The sequence below is a fragment of the Pomacea canaliculata genome, linkage group LG1 (genome assembly GCF_003073045.1).
Source record: "Pomacea canaliculata isolate SZHN2017 linkage group LG1, ASM307304v1, whole genome shotgun sequence".
Classification (NCBI taxonomy): domain Eukaryota; kingdom Metazoa; phylum Mollusca; class Gastropoda; order Architaenioglossa; family Ampullariidae; genus Pomacea; species Pomacea canaliculata.
This window is the reverse complement of record NC_037590.1, coordinates 30,129,114-30,143,060: the sequence shown is the minus strand read 5'-3', so window position 1 is coordinate 30,143,060 and position 13,947 is coordinate 30,129,114. Positions and strand designations below refer to the sequence as shown.

Below are 13,947 nucleotides of genomic sequence, written 5' to 3'. Positions count from 1 at the left end.
GATGCCGGCGAAGCTGGAGGCTTCTGTCTGATGACTGACAGAGATGACTGTGAGGTGTCTGTGATGAGTCGCTGAGTCAGCAATAGTGGGAGGCAACCCGCTGGCAGGGGAGTTAATTAAAAGGCAGTGTTAATGACGAAGAAGATTGTCACACAAACCAGGGGGTATATATAGTGTATACAGTCTCTGTGTTTGCGGGGAAATGACTGTGACGTGTCACCACTGCACCGTGACGTGTCACCACTGCCACTGCACTTTGTCAACTGCTGAGTCAGGGCCAGCCATCACAATAGGTGTGACTAAGGGGTCAGTGGGCAAGTTGTCCGTGAGGGTGGGGACTAGCCTCCAGCTCATCAAGGGTGTTAACATGGGGAAGAGCGCACAGTCACGTGACACTCACTCACACGACTATCATTTGCTCAGCTTGACTTTATTTCTAATGCTTCATCAAGCATGTCTCCATTCATTAGCGCAGTCATGGTGATGCTAAAACTGAAATTGTTCTGGGTTTGTATAGCTTACATCGTTAATTTTATTGTCTCATCTCCGCGCATGCGTGCAAAAGGATAAAGATAATGAGTGGAAGGAATTCAAAGCATGTGCTATTTCATTATGTTGATTTGCTAATTATTCTTTTTTCATCAAACTTTCATCGCGGTTTTCGGTGACCCCGCTAGACTATTGCAGTGTTGCACTTTCAATACTGTTGCTAGGATATCTCAGGACTTTAGCAAGAGTGAAAGAAGAGTGAAGAAAGAGTGAAGAAAGGAAGTCGACCTTATGGTAGTCAAACTAACTCTGTCTTCTCTCTTTTGCAGAACATGGTTCGGAGTCCTGACATCGACAAAAGGTAAGCATTAAGTAGTAAATTCCGAGATGTATAATCTGCGCCGTTTTATACTTATATTTCCAGAAAACCAGAAAATTTGATTGCAACACATATCTCGCATTCAGTTTAGTAATTAATTGTTTTCCTCCTTTCTGCCTGTATGCATTTTGGTGTTGGATCACAAATATCTTGACTAGCGATGTGTTCAAATTTCGACGAATCCTCACAACAGACGAGCGCGAGAATGACAAACAGTTTGTCAAGTGTTTATTAGGAGCTTTGAAAAAAAAAAAAATTCCTCTGCGTTACACGGATATCGAACCGCCCCTGAATCCAATGAATCCAACCACCACCACCCACTCCCATCATCAGTTTAAACTTGTTTCAAACGATAAAATAAATCCTAAATCATTAAATTTTAGGGTTTTTTTTTAAACTTTTGACAGGACTGCCAAACACTAAAAGTTTAAACGCAGAGCCCAAAGCTTTCACAATTACTGTGGATTCATTATCGCCGCAGGAATTGATTTTTACTCAAGTGTCAGCACGCGTTCCTGAATGAACTGCTGACGTCACTGGCTCACACGCACGCACGCAGAGAGAGATCAATTGTTTTCAAAGTACAAACTACACGCAGCATTGTGTAGTCCACTCAAGGCCAGTCACCTCCCGACGACCGTTGGTGAGAATGAATAGCAATTGCCTCCCGTGGACGCCTGGACCCGACGACTGTGAGTCAGGGTAGGGACGAGAGGCAGGATGAATGATTGTATCTAACAGGATAGTAGACACAATAGTGACAATTACTTTTTGTGACAAAATCGAGCGGCACACCGGAGGTTGCTGAGCACATCGCACCTATCATCTATCCTCACTACTTCCATCAAAGGTGTGGCTCACTCTCTGCGTTCTTTCGCATTAACCTGTAAGGCGATGCCATCGTGCAAATGGCACCTGGTGCAATCATTTCAAATGTCGATCGGTGGGAAATGTTTCACGGTGAGATCTTTGCATAGATGAAAGTCTTGACAAGCGGCAGGATATGTAAGTCAGGAGAGAGAGAGAGAGAGAAAAATAAAAATAAAAGAGATGCATAAAGCACGCGCACATAGAAAGAGAGAGACAGAGATGTGTGCTGACATTATTTATTCATTGATGGGTGAAGATAAACTTATTTATCCATTCACGACACGAAGTTTTGAATTCTTGACATCACGCGCACGTAACGGTCTGTTATCTTTGTGTTATTCCTTCTTCACGGTCTGTTTCTTCTTCCTGTTTCCCTATTGTCCTACAGCAAATGAGTTTTTAATGTCGAAAATATTCTCTCGCCAACTGACTGTTGCACGTGCTGATGCGAGGATATTGTAGATGATTATGGTTGACAACAACTGAGTGTATTTACAAACGATCTGATTGCATGTGTAGTTGATGAAATCTCCAGGTAACAGGTGCAGGAACAGGTTGTTCTTTTTATCCTCTTTCTGCGGGATTCCGGATGAAGTATGGTGATGATGGTGATCGGGGTTCGAATTCCATCTGACAAAATAACAAGGTGTCGGACCGTTGCTATCTATCTGGTATGAGATCCTTGTCATCAATAGAGGATGTGAGTTGTAATGGAGGACTGACTGAGGGTGGGGGAGATGCCGGGGGATTGTATTAGTCACAGTACGATTCAGGTCTTTACTGATGCTGTGGAACTGCTCTCGGCCATTGTGCGATGGAGATCGTGAAAGATGTAGAAATGGTTTTGACCTGTGTGCGATCGTCGGACAAGTAAAAAAGACGAGATCAGATATTCTGGTTCCTATCCTTTCTTTCCTAACCATTTAGGACAACACAGCTTTTCCAAAGTGAAACTTAGTCTTCATGGAAAATATAATCTTTTCTCCTCTACTTGATAATCTCCATATTGTCTTTTGTTCCTTTTGCTGCATTAATTTTTAATTCTTTATTGTATTGGTCAACACATCTTTCTTTGAGCTGCATTCCTTCTCTGTCAGTGTTCTACTGTGTGTTCTTGTAGGTCTGAACTGCGAGTGTTCTACACTTTACTCATGGTATCCCCAAGCTGTGGTCATCAAAGTAATGTTTAAGTTATGACTGGAAACACCTGGGTTTGGGCGTTTTAAATGTTGAAATATTCCAGTAGTAAAGTTTACAAATGTGATCACGTGGCGTCCTGGCTTTAACTTTAGTGCACTCGTCACTTTTACAGCCATTGTAATATAATGTATCTGTTCACCTTTAAGAGAAATATTTCTTAAGAATGCTCGTTTGGGATGGGGGAGGGGAGGACTAAAGTGCCTTTCGTATATCTATCGCGCTTTAATCCTCCGCCAATTCTGTGGAAGCAAAAAAGACCAGCTCTTACATCAAATACATTCTTGTTTTTTTCAAAAATCATAAATTTCAAAAATTCTATTTTCTTTTACAAGAAGCTACGAGGTCTCACTCTCCGAATGCTAAACTATTTAGGCGTGAGAAGTGTAAAGAACTGAGTCGATAATATTAATACACAGTTAAAGTTTGTTACCTGTGTCTTTATTGCCGCACCTGTACTTTAGAAGTGAGGATGGAAGGATTTTATTGTCCACGATTCGCACAAGACTGTGGCCAGGCCGCAAGGTGTTGCCAGCAAAAGATGTCAGAGAGAGGTTACGGTAAACAGAATTTTCCACCATCGAATATGTATGGTATTCATAGCATAATAAAAATAAAAATTCAAAGCCAACAAACGTCTGTTTCAGAGGACATTATGAGGCAGGTATTGAGTGAAACAAGGTGCTCCATAATGCTCCATGAGTCTGAAGCAGCCATTTACTGGGCATCTACAACATCTGTTTTTCGGGAGGAACAACTTAGTGTCGTATAGTTGGGCATGTGAAGAAACTGATTTCTATCTAAATAACAATAAAGATATGACAGCCTAGGTGTGGAGTCTTTCGGATTTTTCTGGAGGTTCTAAGTTCACCTCAGGGTCCTTCTAACCCACCTCTGTAGAGAGATGTTTCCATGCTGTTGTATCCCTGTTGTTATTAACGTATTGCAAATTTTTTAACTACCAGAATCTTCTGGTTACTGTATTACCCATGATGATCATTGTCGTCGTCATCGTCATCATCATGGTGGTCGTTGAATGAAAGAAGCTTTGAATAGATGGAGGATTGGGACAGGCTTTGCGCACCCAGACTCTCCCGGTATCCGGTGCAGGTGGTCGTGTTAGACATCGCGCATCTTGTTCTAAGATTCTGCTGTCTGTTGGATTCTTTCTCCAGAAACTATGGTCTCACCTCTTCCCTCCGGTCCTCTCCTATCTCTGTGCCTTCATCTCCACTCTCTATCTCTCACCAGGTCACACCAGGTGGACGGTTTGTGATTACGAACATGTTTAAAGCGATGATGGTCGCCTGAGATAATGTTATAATTAGAGTTAAGTGGTAGGATCAAGTAATGATAAATCAGTAAACAACGTAAACGTCAACCTTGCTTAATACAGAAAAAACAAAAACACAAACAATAATGTTTTCTTTAATGAACTCAATAATGTCGAGAGAGGTCATCAAGATTTGCAGTGCACACTGTGAGAGTGGTTGATGCAGATTACCTACACATGCAGGGCATCATCACGTTCCTACCGACAGATGACATCCATCGTCAACAAATCCATTGTTTTCTGTAGATATGGATCCACAAGACGGTGCCTCGAGTCTGCAGATTCCGACTTCAGCCAAAGAAAGCACACTTTCACACAAACACACACACACAAACACACACACTCACGAACTCACGAACTCACACACGCACACAGCCTGCGAGCTTCTAAGCTTGAGGATTTCACTCCGGATTATCGGTGCAGACACAACAGTCAGTCCGAGGGCACAGGGTGCGAGCTTCCAGAAGGCCTGGCTGCTCCCGAAGCTGACCTCTTTACCTCGGCGTCACGTAGAGCTGAAAAACGATGAAAGGGAATCAGCGGAGGAGCTGGCGGTCGTCCCACGTTATCGCTGCACCTGATGTCGTGCAAGCTGTACCCTCCACGACTACGTCGCTGCCCCTACTACTACTACGACGACGAGGGCCTGAAGCTTGCCTCGAGAGGACGTCGAGAGGTTATCGAGATGCTTATCACCCTTGCCCAGGGCTGACCCACCAACAGGCAGCTGCTGCAGCGGTATCGTGGACTTTGCCGGGTCTCGGCATGGCTCGAAGGAAGAAGACACTACGGTATCTTGAGGGCCTACCGAGGCTGTTGGTGTTTTCAGAATGCTTTCCTTTCCCTAGGATTAGATAAAGGGGAGGCGGTGGGGGAGCTTTTAAATGTTTTCAGATATTCAGAACTTGCTTGCACAGAAATTGCTTTCCTAGGATCGGGTACGGTTCTATCGGACATGGTCAGCTTAGAAGTTTTCAATTGCAAGGGAGGCTGAATTTTGCTCACTGCTTCTAGATTATGCTTCAGGGTGCTTTAAAAAATACTTCTTTTAATTTTTACCGCCCAAACCGTGGAAATCTACTTGTGGCTCAATCTAAGATAGAAACATCCGCAACAGCTACAAACAGACACTTCCGGTATAGCTTGATAGAGGCACTTCCTGTACACCTTGATGCGCAGACTTCCTGCACGGTTTGAGCAAGACACTTCCAGAACATGCAGCTGAAGACACTTCTTGCACACTCCACCAACATCTTCATGCAGACACCTGCACAACTTGAGAAAGACACCCCGATACACACACTTCCGGTACAGTTTTAGGACACTTCCGGAAAACTTAGACGAAGACACTTCAAAAACAGTTTTTTTTTTTTTTTTTTTTTTTGTATCGTGCGAAGCACACACCTGATGAAAGCTCTAAACAATTGGGGAACTAGAAGAGGGCCGGCAAAAATCCCTGTTGAAATTACTTCGAGTCTGTCACCCCTGAGATGCCAGCATATTTTTGTCTGGAACGAAAATTGCCGGGCAATGAGCTAAGCTGTCTTCTGGAACAACCTGCCTGCCTCGTGTTTTGCCGAACGTCAGCAAGAAATTTCACTTCGTTTTCACCTTCTGCAAGAGTCTGGAGGCGGTGCCAGCCGAGGCAAGCACTGGCATGCACAGGACAAGACAGTTGAGCTTGCGAGAGCTTTCAGTGATGAAATTCTTTGTCTTGTCTTTGCTGAAGTGCTTGGAAAAGTGTGAGCTTCGTCATTATTTTCTTACAATATATACCAAGGAGTATAATAAACAAAACAAAATAAAAACACAACAAAAACATGACAATAAATCCTGTTGCTGCTTGTGTTTAGACGCAAAGTACATTATAATTACAAATAAAAGACTAAGTAGTAACTTCATTAATAAATATGAATGAAAACTCATGACGACTTTGATGGCGCAAAACTCGGGTTGACGGCCGTTAAGAATTATTTCGAGGAGATGACGAGTGCTTATCATGCAGTAGACTATCCTGTTTACATGTCCCCTTTCCCCACCTCTTGTAATTGTTCGCCACATGTTGAAACACCGATGTCATGTTTGTTTATCTTGTACTCGACGAGGAATGATTTATTAACAGAGACATAGATCAGCTTCTCAGATTTCTCGCTTTCATTTTTTCACACATTTTCCGATAGTGGTCGCGAAATGTTTCGGGGGATTTGATATTACTGTTGCTGCAGTGTATCAGACGATCAGTAACACACAATCTGTAACATCTGGCATCATTACAGGTGTGCGGCTCCCTTCCTCTACCACGAATGAGATATTACTAAAGTTTGTTTTTCTATCAATATCAACAAGCCTGTCTATAGAATGTAGAGACGCTCTCTCTCTCTCTCACTGAGGTAGTTTGCTTGTCTTCAGAGTCAAATCCGACAACCAAGGAGGTCTTTAAGGGAGGTCCCTAAGCACCAAGTAGATCCTGTGTGTCATAGTTGGAGCTGTGTGTTGCCAATCATTCCTCCCTCCATCATCCCCTCAAGAACGTCGCACGTGCAAGGGCAGGCAGGTGTGTCAGGGCGCGCTGGTCCAAGAAGTGCGATGCTAAATCCCAGGCTCTCCCAGGACTCAAGACAAAGCCAGCATGAGGTCATCATGCTAACGACCTCGAGACAACACTATTATCCCCTTCCACTAAATAGTAATGATAATAAATAAGTAAAAATGCCCAGTGCATGGAGAAAGGTATGTATGTAATCTCAGACAAGCGGGGAGGCGGTAACAGGAGCGGAGGCGACTTCATCGCACGGACACGCTGACTGACATACGGGTATTAAGACGTACAGAAATAAGCAGAGGTAGTTGGCATAGTTTCGTATTTATATTTAGCGCGCTGCTGGTTACAAAAGGTTGGACGTACTCACGGGCTCGGTCAGCAACGTAATCACGTAAGCTGCACTTGGTTACGGGTCGTCGGCACTGGCGCCTGCTGAGCAAGGACGTGAGGTATGCCGCAGGCACAGGGGGAGGAAAAACCCAAGGAACCATCATAAAAGTTCACCAGAAAATTAGGAAAGAAAAAAAAAACAATCAACGAAACGAACGACCTTTTTGGTGACGCACCCATGTTGCAATAGACTTAAGGTGACTAATGGTTGGTGCACATTGTGTGTTTATTACCAGCAGCCATTTGTTCTCCATCTGTTATGGAATGCGTTTGGGGGGACGACACAGTGCAAAGTCATATAGAGACGCGACAGGCGGCGTTCGAGTCTGATGCGGTTTAGAAAAAAACACAACACTTATGAGAATGTGAGGGTGAGCGAATGAGTATGTGTTAATTGTTCGCGTGTTTCCAGCTGTCACCATCGGCCACGTAATCTGCACGTTGAGAAACACTTGTATAAAAGGAGAGGACAGACAGACAAGCAAGAAAGTAGACAGACTGATAAACCGACCACAAATTTGCATTGCTGGACTGCTGGCAAACGAGTTTTTCTAGTTAACTACTAAAACGAGGCAGGTGTGGACAAAGCTTCCGGTTTATTTACAGTCATTGTTAAAGCTCACTGAAACTCACAGCGGAGAACTTGGCAAGCGTTGGTCTCGGGTTGGCCTTTAATATGAACTGACAGACAATCATGCTGATAAATTTCTCTTTTAGCCTGAAATTTTATTATTACTTCTGTAAGTCCTGAGCTACAGTCGGACCTCGATAAGTCGACCTTCCCTAAGTCGAAAACCTCCCTATATCGAATTAATTGTTAGTTCCCGGCCAAATACTTTCGCCTATTTCGCCATTTTCCCTAACTCGAAAGCTCCGTCAGTCGAATTTTTTTTTCGGGTCCCTTTGAGTTCGACTTATCGAGGTCCGATTGTATTATTACTTTTGTAAGTCGTGACCTAGATTATGACTAACACTACATTTTTCACGGAAGAGATTAGGATAGGTATTGATAGCCAGATGTTTTCTTTATAAATGCGATATTGCGAAAGACCCTGACATGAATATAAGATTGATTGCATTTCAACAGACTGACTGTCGAGCTGATATATTTTTATTTGTTCTGTAAGCTTCTGGTATTGCCTCTATAAATCCTGATCCAAATGACGGCCACCAGAATGTTTGGTGCGTAACAGATAAGCTAGGAATTATTTTTATAGCCAGATGTTTTCTCTATAAATATGCTATTGCAAAACAACCATCGTTAAGATCGGTTTTGTGTGATCGAGTTTATCTACGGTGACCTCATGTGTTTGTAATAGTCTGTTCGATGTCCTTCGCGAACGGATCAAAGCAAATGCTATAATTAGAGACAATATGATATTAACAGACATTGTGTTCATAAATTATAAAGCTGTCACCGAATACGGACACGGAATTGAACGCTCGGGATTTTCGTGCAGAGGTCAGAGCACGTACATTGGGCAACACCTGGCAACAGCCGTGTGCAAAGATACCCGACACTCGTCAGCTTCTCGAAATAATTCTTACCAGTCATCAACCCGCAATATACAGTATACGACAATAACACACATGCGAACAGACACCTGGAGATAATTAGCGATGGTCATTCACTTATTACCTGGTTTACTGATCACAAATTATGAGAGATAAGTTGATAGACACAGCTTTCACCTGCCAGGAGAAAATAAATGTTTCTCTTACTTTCCTCTCAGTGTCATGTGTCACACTTATCTTCTCTAAACTTTTTTCTCTTGAGTTTACAAAGAGCGGAGAAGTTTAAAACATAACAATGTTATTTGTTACTATTTATTGTGCTGAATATAAAAGAAATAGATGGTTTTAGAATACATAAATATTATTTGATTCAGATAGGATTAAACCAATAATCATGGTACAGTCACTGAGATGCAGTCACAGTTAATTTTTACATATATAATATTTATATTTCGTATAAAACTTTAGTGATTCATCGGTGAGTCATGGAAGTCCACGAGTGCTACTCACACTTGATGTAGCTGAGTGTATACAAGACCAGACATGACACACCAACATCGATCAGTGAGCAGTCAGCAAGTCAGTGACGCATGCAGGGTCCATCGCTATCCAACCGTCACACACGTGACCAGACTGACGTCCACATGCCGCTGCACGTTACTAGCAAGCTATAATTAGAACAAGCTATAAATAGAAGTGATGCTCCATCTAACAAACAGTTTGCTGCTCGCTTTCGTGTCAGATCATTAGAAAAGAGAAGGTGGTGAGAATTGTAAACATTCTAATTTTTTAAGAGTATGTCATCCCTATGTTTGCCTTTTCTCTAATTCCTACACAAAAACAGGACTCGATCATCTCATATCATCTCTTCGATGGAGATCAACAGGATCCATTGTTCTAACCTGAGATGTAAAGGGTTTAAATTATTAAAGGATAAAGTAATAGCAGGAGTCACATGACTTTTCCGGTCGTTCGGGAGTGGGGTGATGGTGACTAGGAGCCAGCTTTTTTGTGAAGGTGGTGCCCATCTCCTCTACTTATCTTCCTCGAGGCTGTAAGAAGTGAGGTACCCCATTTCACAGCTGGGTGGACAGGGAAAGTACGCTGTGTCAACCAGGTATCGACCCGCCTGGTGGGCCTGCCTCCCTGCTTTGCACTTTGACCTCTCGGCTTTCCGCTTCCCTAACAATAGTCGACAGACTCAATAGAGGTGACAGCTTTTTTTTAATGGTTGCTATTTTTAGCGAAGCAGAAGTGGCTGCAATAGTTAGGACAGCGAACCAGAGGTATGTGGTTAACAGCTAACGAACCAGAGCAACTTTCTGGTTACAATTGCTAGCGGAGCAGGTTGCTACAAAAGTTAGCTAGCTAGTATGTGGTTAATGAGCAATTACTTTTTAGCGAGCCAGAGTAGCTCTCTGACTACCATTGCTAGCAGGAGTGATTTCAACAGGTGGTTGGTGAGCTAAGCTAGCTATCTCACTGACTAGCCTAACAGGTGTTGGCTAGCACTGAGCACCCGCCGTGTAACAGTTGGCTAGCGACCTAGCAGTCGGCTGCTGAGGCAGTGGAGCTGTGCTCTAGCTCTGTGACCATTCCAGTGCTATTCGATTGACGCCGCTCCAGCCGCAGTGAACTGAAAGAGCAAGTGAAGGGTAAAGGTAGAAATCACTTGGCAGGCAGCGAGGTGTTCACAGTTCTCGCCACGGCGCGAGCACGTCGAGACCCGGCGACTTGGCATCGCTGATTTACCGCCAGGGTCCTATTCCGCTTGGCCTACATCCAGTGTGCTTCAGGGGGTAAGTGGTGGGGTGGATGTACAGTTCAGAGGTCATCGCCTGCATCTCTCTCCTTCCCCCCGCGTCCGTTCCACCCTCCATCCTACATTCTTGGCCAAACTGCTTGTTTCTTCCTCCCCACAAACTCCGACCCCCCAACCCTCTTCGCTTCATTTCTGTCGCCGGAAATGAAAAAGAAAAAAAAACCCACCAAATCATAGATGGCGATTTGAAACGTGTGTCCACTGATTACCAGTGGGATGAAGTAAATCAAGCAACCACCCCACCTCTCTCTCTCGTACACACATATTTCCTAAAATAGACAAAAGGCAGAAGGAAGAACAGCTGGGCCCAGCGTTGAGTCAGGTCATGACGTCAGCGCACAGTCCAGTGGCAGACACGCGCACTGTAGTTAAAAATAAATAAATAAATAAAATAAAAATGGCGAAGGTTTGTCCTTGCCTGTATGCACACACGTACAGAGATATACATATATAGATATTCTCTGATTTATACGCTCCTGACCTCCGACACGAACGAGAAAGCGCGAGCATAATCAGCGGCACAAAGGTCACAGGGCGGCGTTTCCCCGCCGGCTATTTATAGCACGCGACTCACCTCGAGGCTGGCGTTGTGAGCGCCGCCAGTGTTTGGCTGTCGTCATGCGCACCAAGGGGCAGGAAGTGGATCAGCGACAAGCGACGCCTACAAAGGGGACTGCACCGGCGGTGAGCTTTTGCCGCAGGGCAGGCGCGAGCGCCCACGTGCTCTGTGTTTTGTTGCGAACGGAAGAGGTAAGCTTGGGCCGAGTGCACCCTCACTCCGCACCGCACCCCGCCTCCCCCTTTCCTTTCTTTAGCGGCGCGTGGGTCCCGCTGCACCCAGCCAAAGGTTTACGAGGCGACCGCGCGTGGAGGCAGGTGAGAGAGTCGCGCGTTAGAGTGCGCTTACTATCTCCAAGTGTTTCTCGCGTGCGCACACCGGAAGAGGTCGACATCAGCAACTTCTTGAGGAGAATCAGCATTTCTGTCACCGCACTGGGTCGGGCCAGACATCAGGTCTGTCTCTGTCTGTCACACACACGCACATATGCAACTCTATATACGGGTCAGATGAGCCTCGTTTTCAAGTTCTGGAAAAGGGGGAGCGATCTTGATTTAATGTCTCCCATCCAAAGGAAGTAGCGGTTCGTTTAAAATATCAAGACAACACAGATAATCAGCTCTGTAGACAGCCGTTTAGGAGGTAAGTTACTTTTTCTTTATGTTTTACAATGTTCGGGAAATATTTATTTTCTTTCAAAACTTGACATTATCAATATATATTACAACTAAGGGTTGGAGATGACGAGATATTCTAATGTTTGTGTATGATGCCTGCGTACGTGTGTTGCTGACACGTGTTTGTTCTAATATTAGGATCACTTTGCGACCCTCGTCTATCAGTGTGTTTGTTTGTGTGTGTGTGTCCCCCCAGCATACATACAGTTTCCAGCAAAGACCACCGACCTTGTCAAGGGTGGCTGCTCAAACCGTGACTGTCACCAACTGTCAGTACACTGAATACCAAGCGAGTTAACGTTGCTATGGGTGCACGCGCTCACGTTGCGGCAGGTACGGGTAGGTGGCACTCGAAAGTAGCGCCAGGAGTTCCAATTGATCAAGACGCCGCTTTGTTTTTTTTTTGTTTTGTTTTTTTTTTTCAAAGGCGGCGGCGTGTGTTGATTGACCCAATTGAAACAGGGGCACGCAACTCTTCAGGGTGCGTCACCGTTGCTGATTTGTTCTCGGCGAGTATGGTCATATCACGGGGTGGGGAGAGGTAGATATAAGGTGGGGCCCTACAAACTACATGTCCCTGCACGTCGTCTGGCTGAGCACAGACCTACAACAAACATGTCAAAGGCGTCCGGTCAGTCAGCCGACACTCCTGAACTACACAAACACGACCACCCTCCCTGTAACTTGGCAAGCGCTCCCACCCGTAACAGGTGTATCTGTTGTTCCACAGACTTGGGTCATATCGCCACTCCTCCATTCTCACCTCCCTTCCTTCATATTCCCCCCTACCTACTGATTCTCCCCCTAACCTGAAGCCGTCTGTTATACGAACACTGGTGGCCTGACAACAAAAGCTTTGTGTGACGACACGTTGGCCGCTGACAGCCACCCCGACGGTGTTAAGGTAAGGAGTTGTAATTAGCCGATGTTCATGTCGAGTCTGGCTAAACCGCTCTGAGAGTTATGAATCATCGGGATTCATTAGTCTTGTGAGTGGCAGGCGTGTTGGTGTGTTGTAGGTACATGCTGGGTGTCCTGTCGAGGGTATTACAATGTTTTCATTTGTTCTTGGTGGGTTCTGTGCTTTTTTTTTTCAAACAGGTGTAGGTTTAATTAATTTTCTTTAACTTACTTTTCTTGAATGGTTTCATTGTATTTCACTGAATGAACAAATGTGTCAGAGTTGGTCAAACGTTCGACCATTTCTTTTGTGGTTAACACCAACGTTAAGGAAGGTGTTGTAGTTGCGTGGTTAGTTCGGGACAGCCACTGGAAAACTACTTCTACCCACTTGCCAGCGAACGGGTACATGATTTATCAAAAATGGTTAAAAGAAGCGGAAGGAAATGGCTGGGCGCGCCTCCCATCTATCACGATGAACCACTTACATCTGACGGAACTGCTCGGTGTAAATAGAAAGGCCGGGTATTACTATTCAGTACAACCACCCTCAAACGTATCCCCATCTGTGAAAGGAAGGCCGCTAACCGTGTTTATAGAGAGCTGGGATCCGATCCTGTTGGAGCTGTGGTTCGATACCCGTATGCGGCACCTCCGTAAAGGCTGTTTTTAACCGTACACAGAAGACAGCCTGAAGGCAGTAAGGAAGACAAGAATGACACTGTCCTTAAAAAAGGCTGACCTGGAAAATGCAATGTTTAACACGATTCCACCTCCACCTAAAGCTTTAACGGACTATTATTACCTCCCCCACCTGCCTTGTGCAGGTAGATGCTCAAGAATGTGACGGCGCCCTGCAAGCCCTTATTTCTTACTGTGTAATCTAGAGAGCCTTTACAAGGGAGCTTAGCGCCTGTGTTCTCGGAAACGCGGTGTTGACGACGTACTTAAGTTGATCCTATACTTACCCGTCGCACTACTGTGTCCGACTACAGTGGAGAAGCTTCCGGAGCTTTTTATATACAGGAACAGTTAGAGATGATACAACAGAGAGACAGAGACAGATGATCATCTTGTAACTAGTCCTTGTTTTATTAATTTTTGTATCTGAGCAGACTTCCCGAGTACCATTGCCGACTGGGATTAGTAAAGTTAGTCGTTGTCACTGTCGTTGACTAAGAAGTGAGTTAACACTTGACCTCGGAGGATTTAATTATATTTTATGAAGCTCATATAAAACCTTACACATCAGACAATCTGTCAATTTGTTTCTT

At 44.5% G+C, this 13,947-nt stretch overlaps 1 protein-coding gene across 7 annotated transcripts in view; it reads left to right on the top strand.

The window, feature by feature from the left end:
• Positions 1 to 13,947, top strand: part of LOC112564131 (ankyrin repeat and fibronectin type-III domain-containing protein 1-like) — a 128,416-nt gene that overhangs the window by 68,119 nt on the left and 46,350 nt on the right. For 4 of the 7 annotated variants that reach the window (XM_025238740.1, XM_025238749.1, XM_025238758.1 and 1 more), the window contains one exon: positions 819 to 850. In XM_025238740.1, coding sequence (XP_025094525.1) covers positions 819 to 850 — 32 coding nt within the window. Of the gene's footprint in view, positions 1 to 818; positions 851 to 10,708; positions 11,739 to 11,908; positions 12,678 to 13,947 lie in introns of those variants that run through there. The other 3 variants (XM_025238799.1, XM_025238779.1, XM_025238789.1) reach the window with 3 other exon arrangements.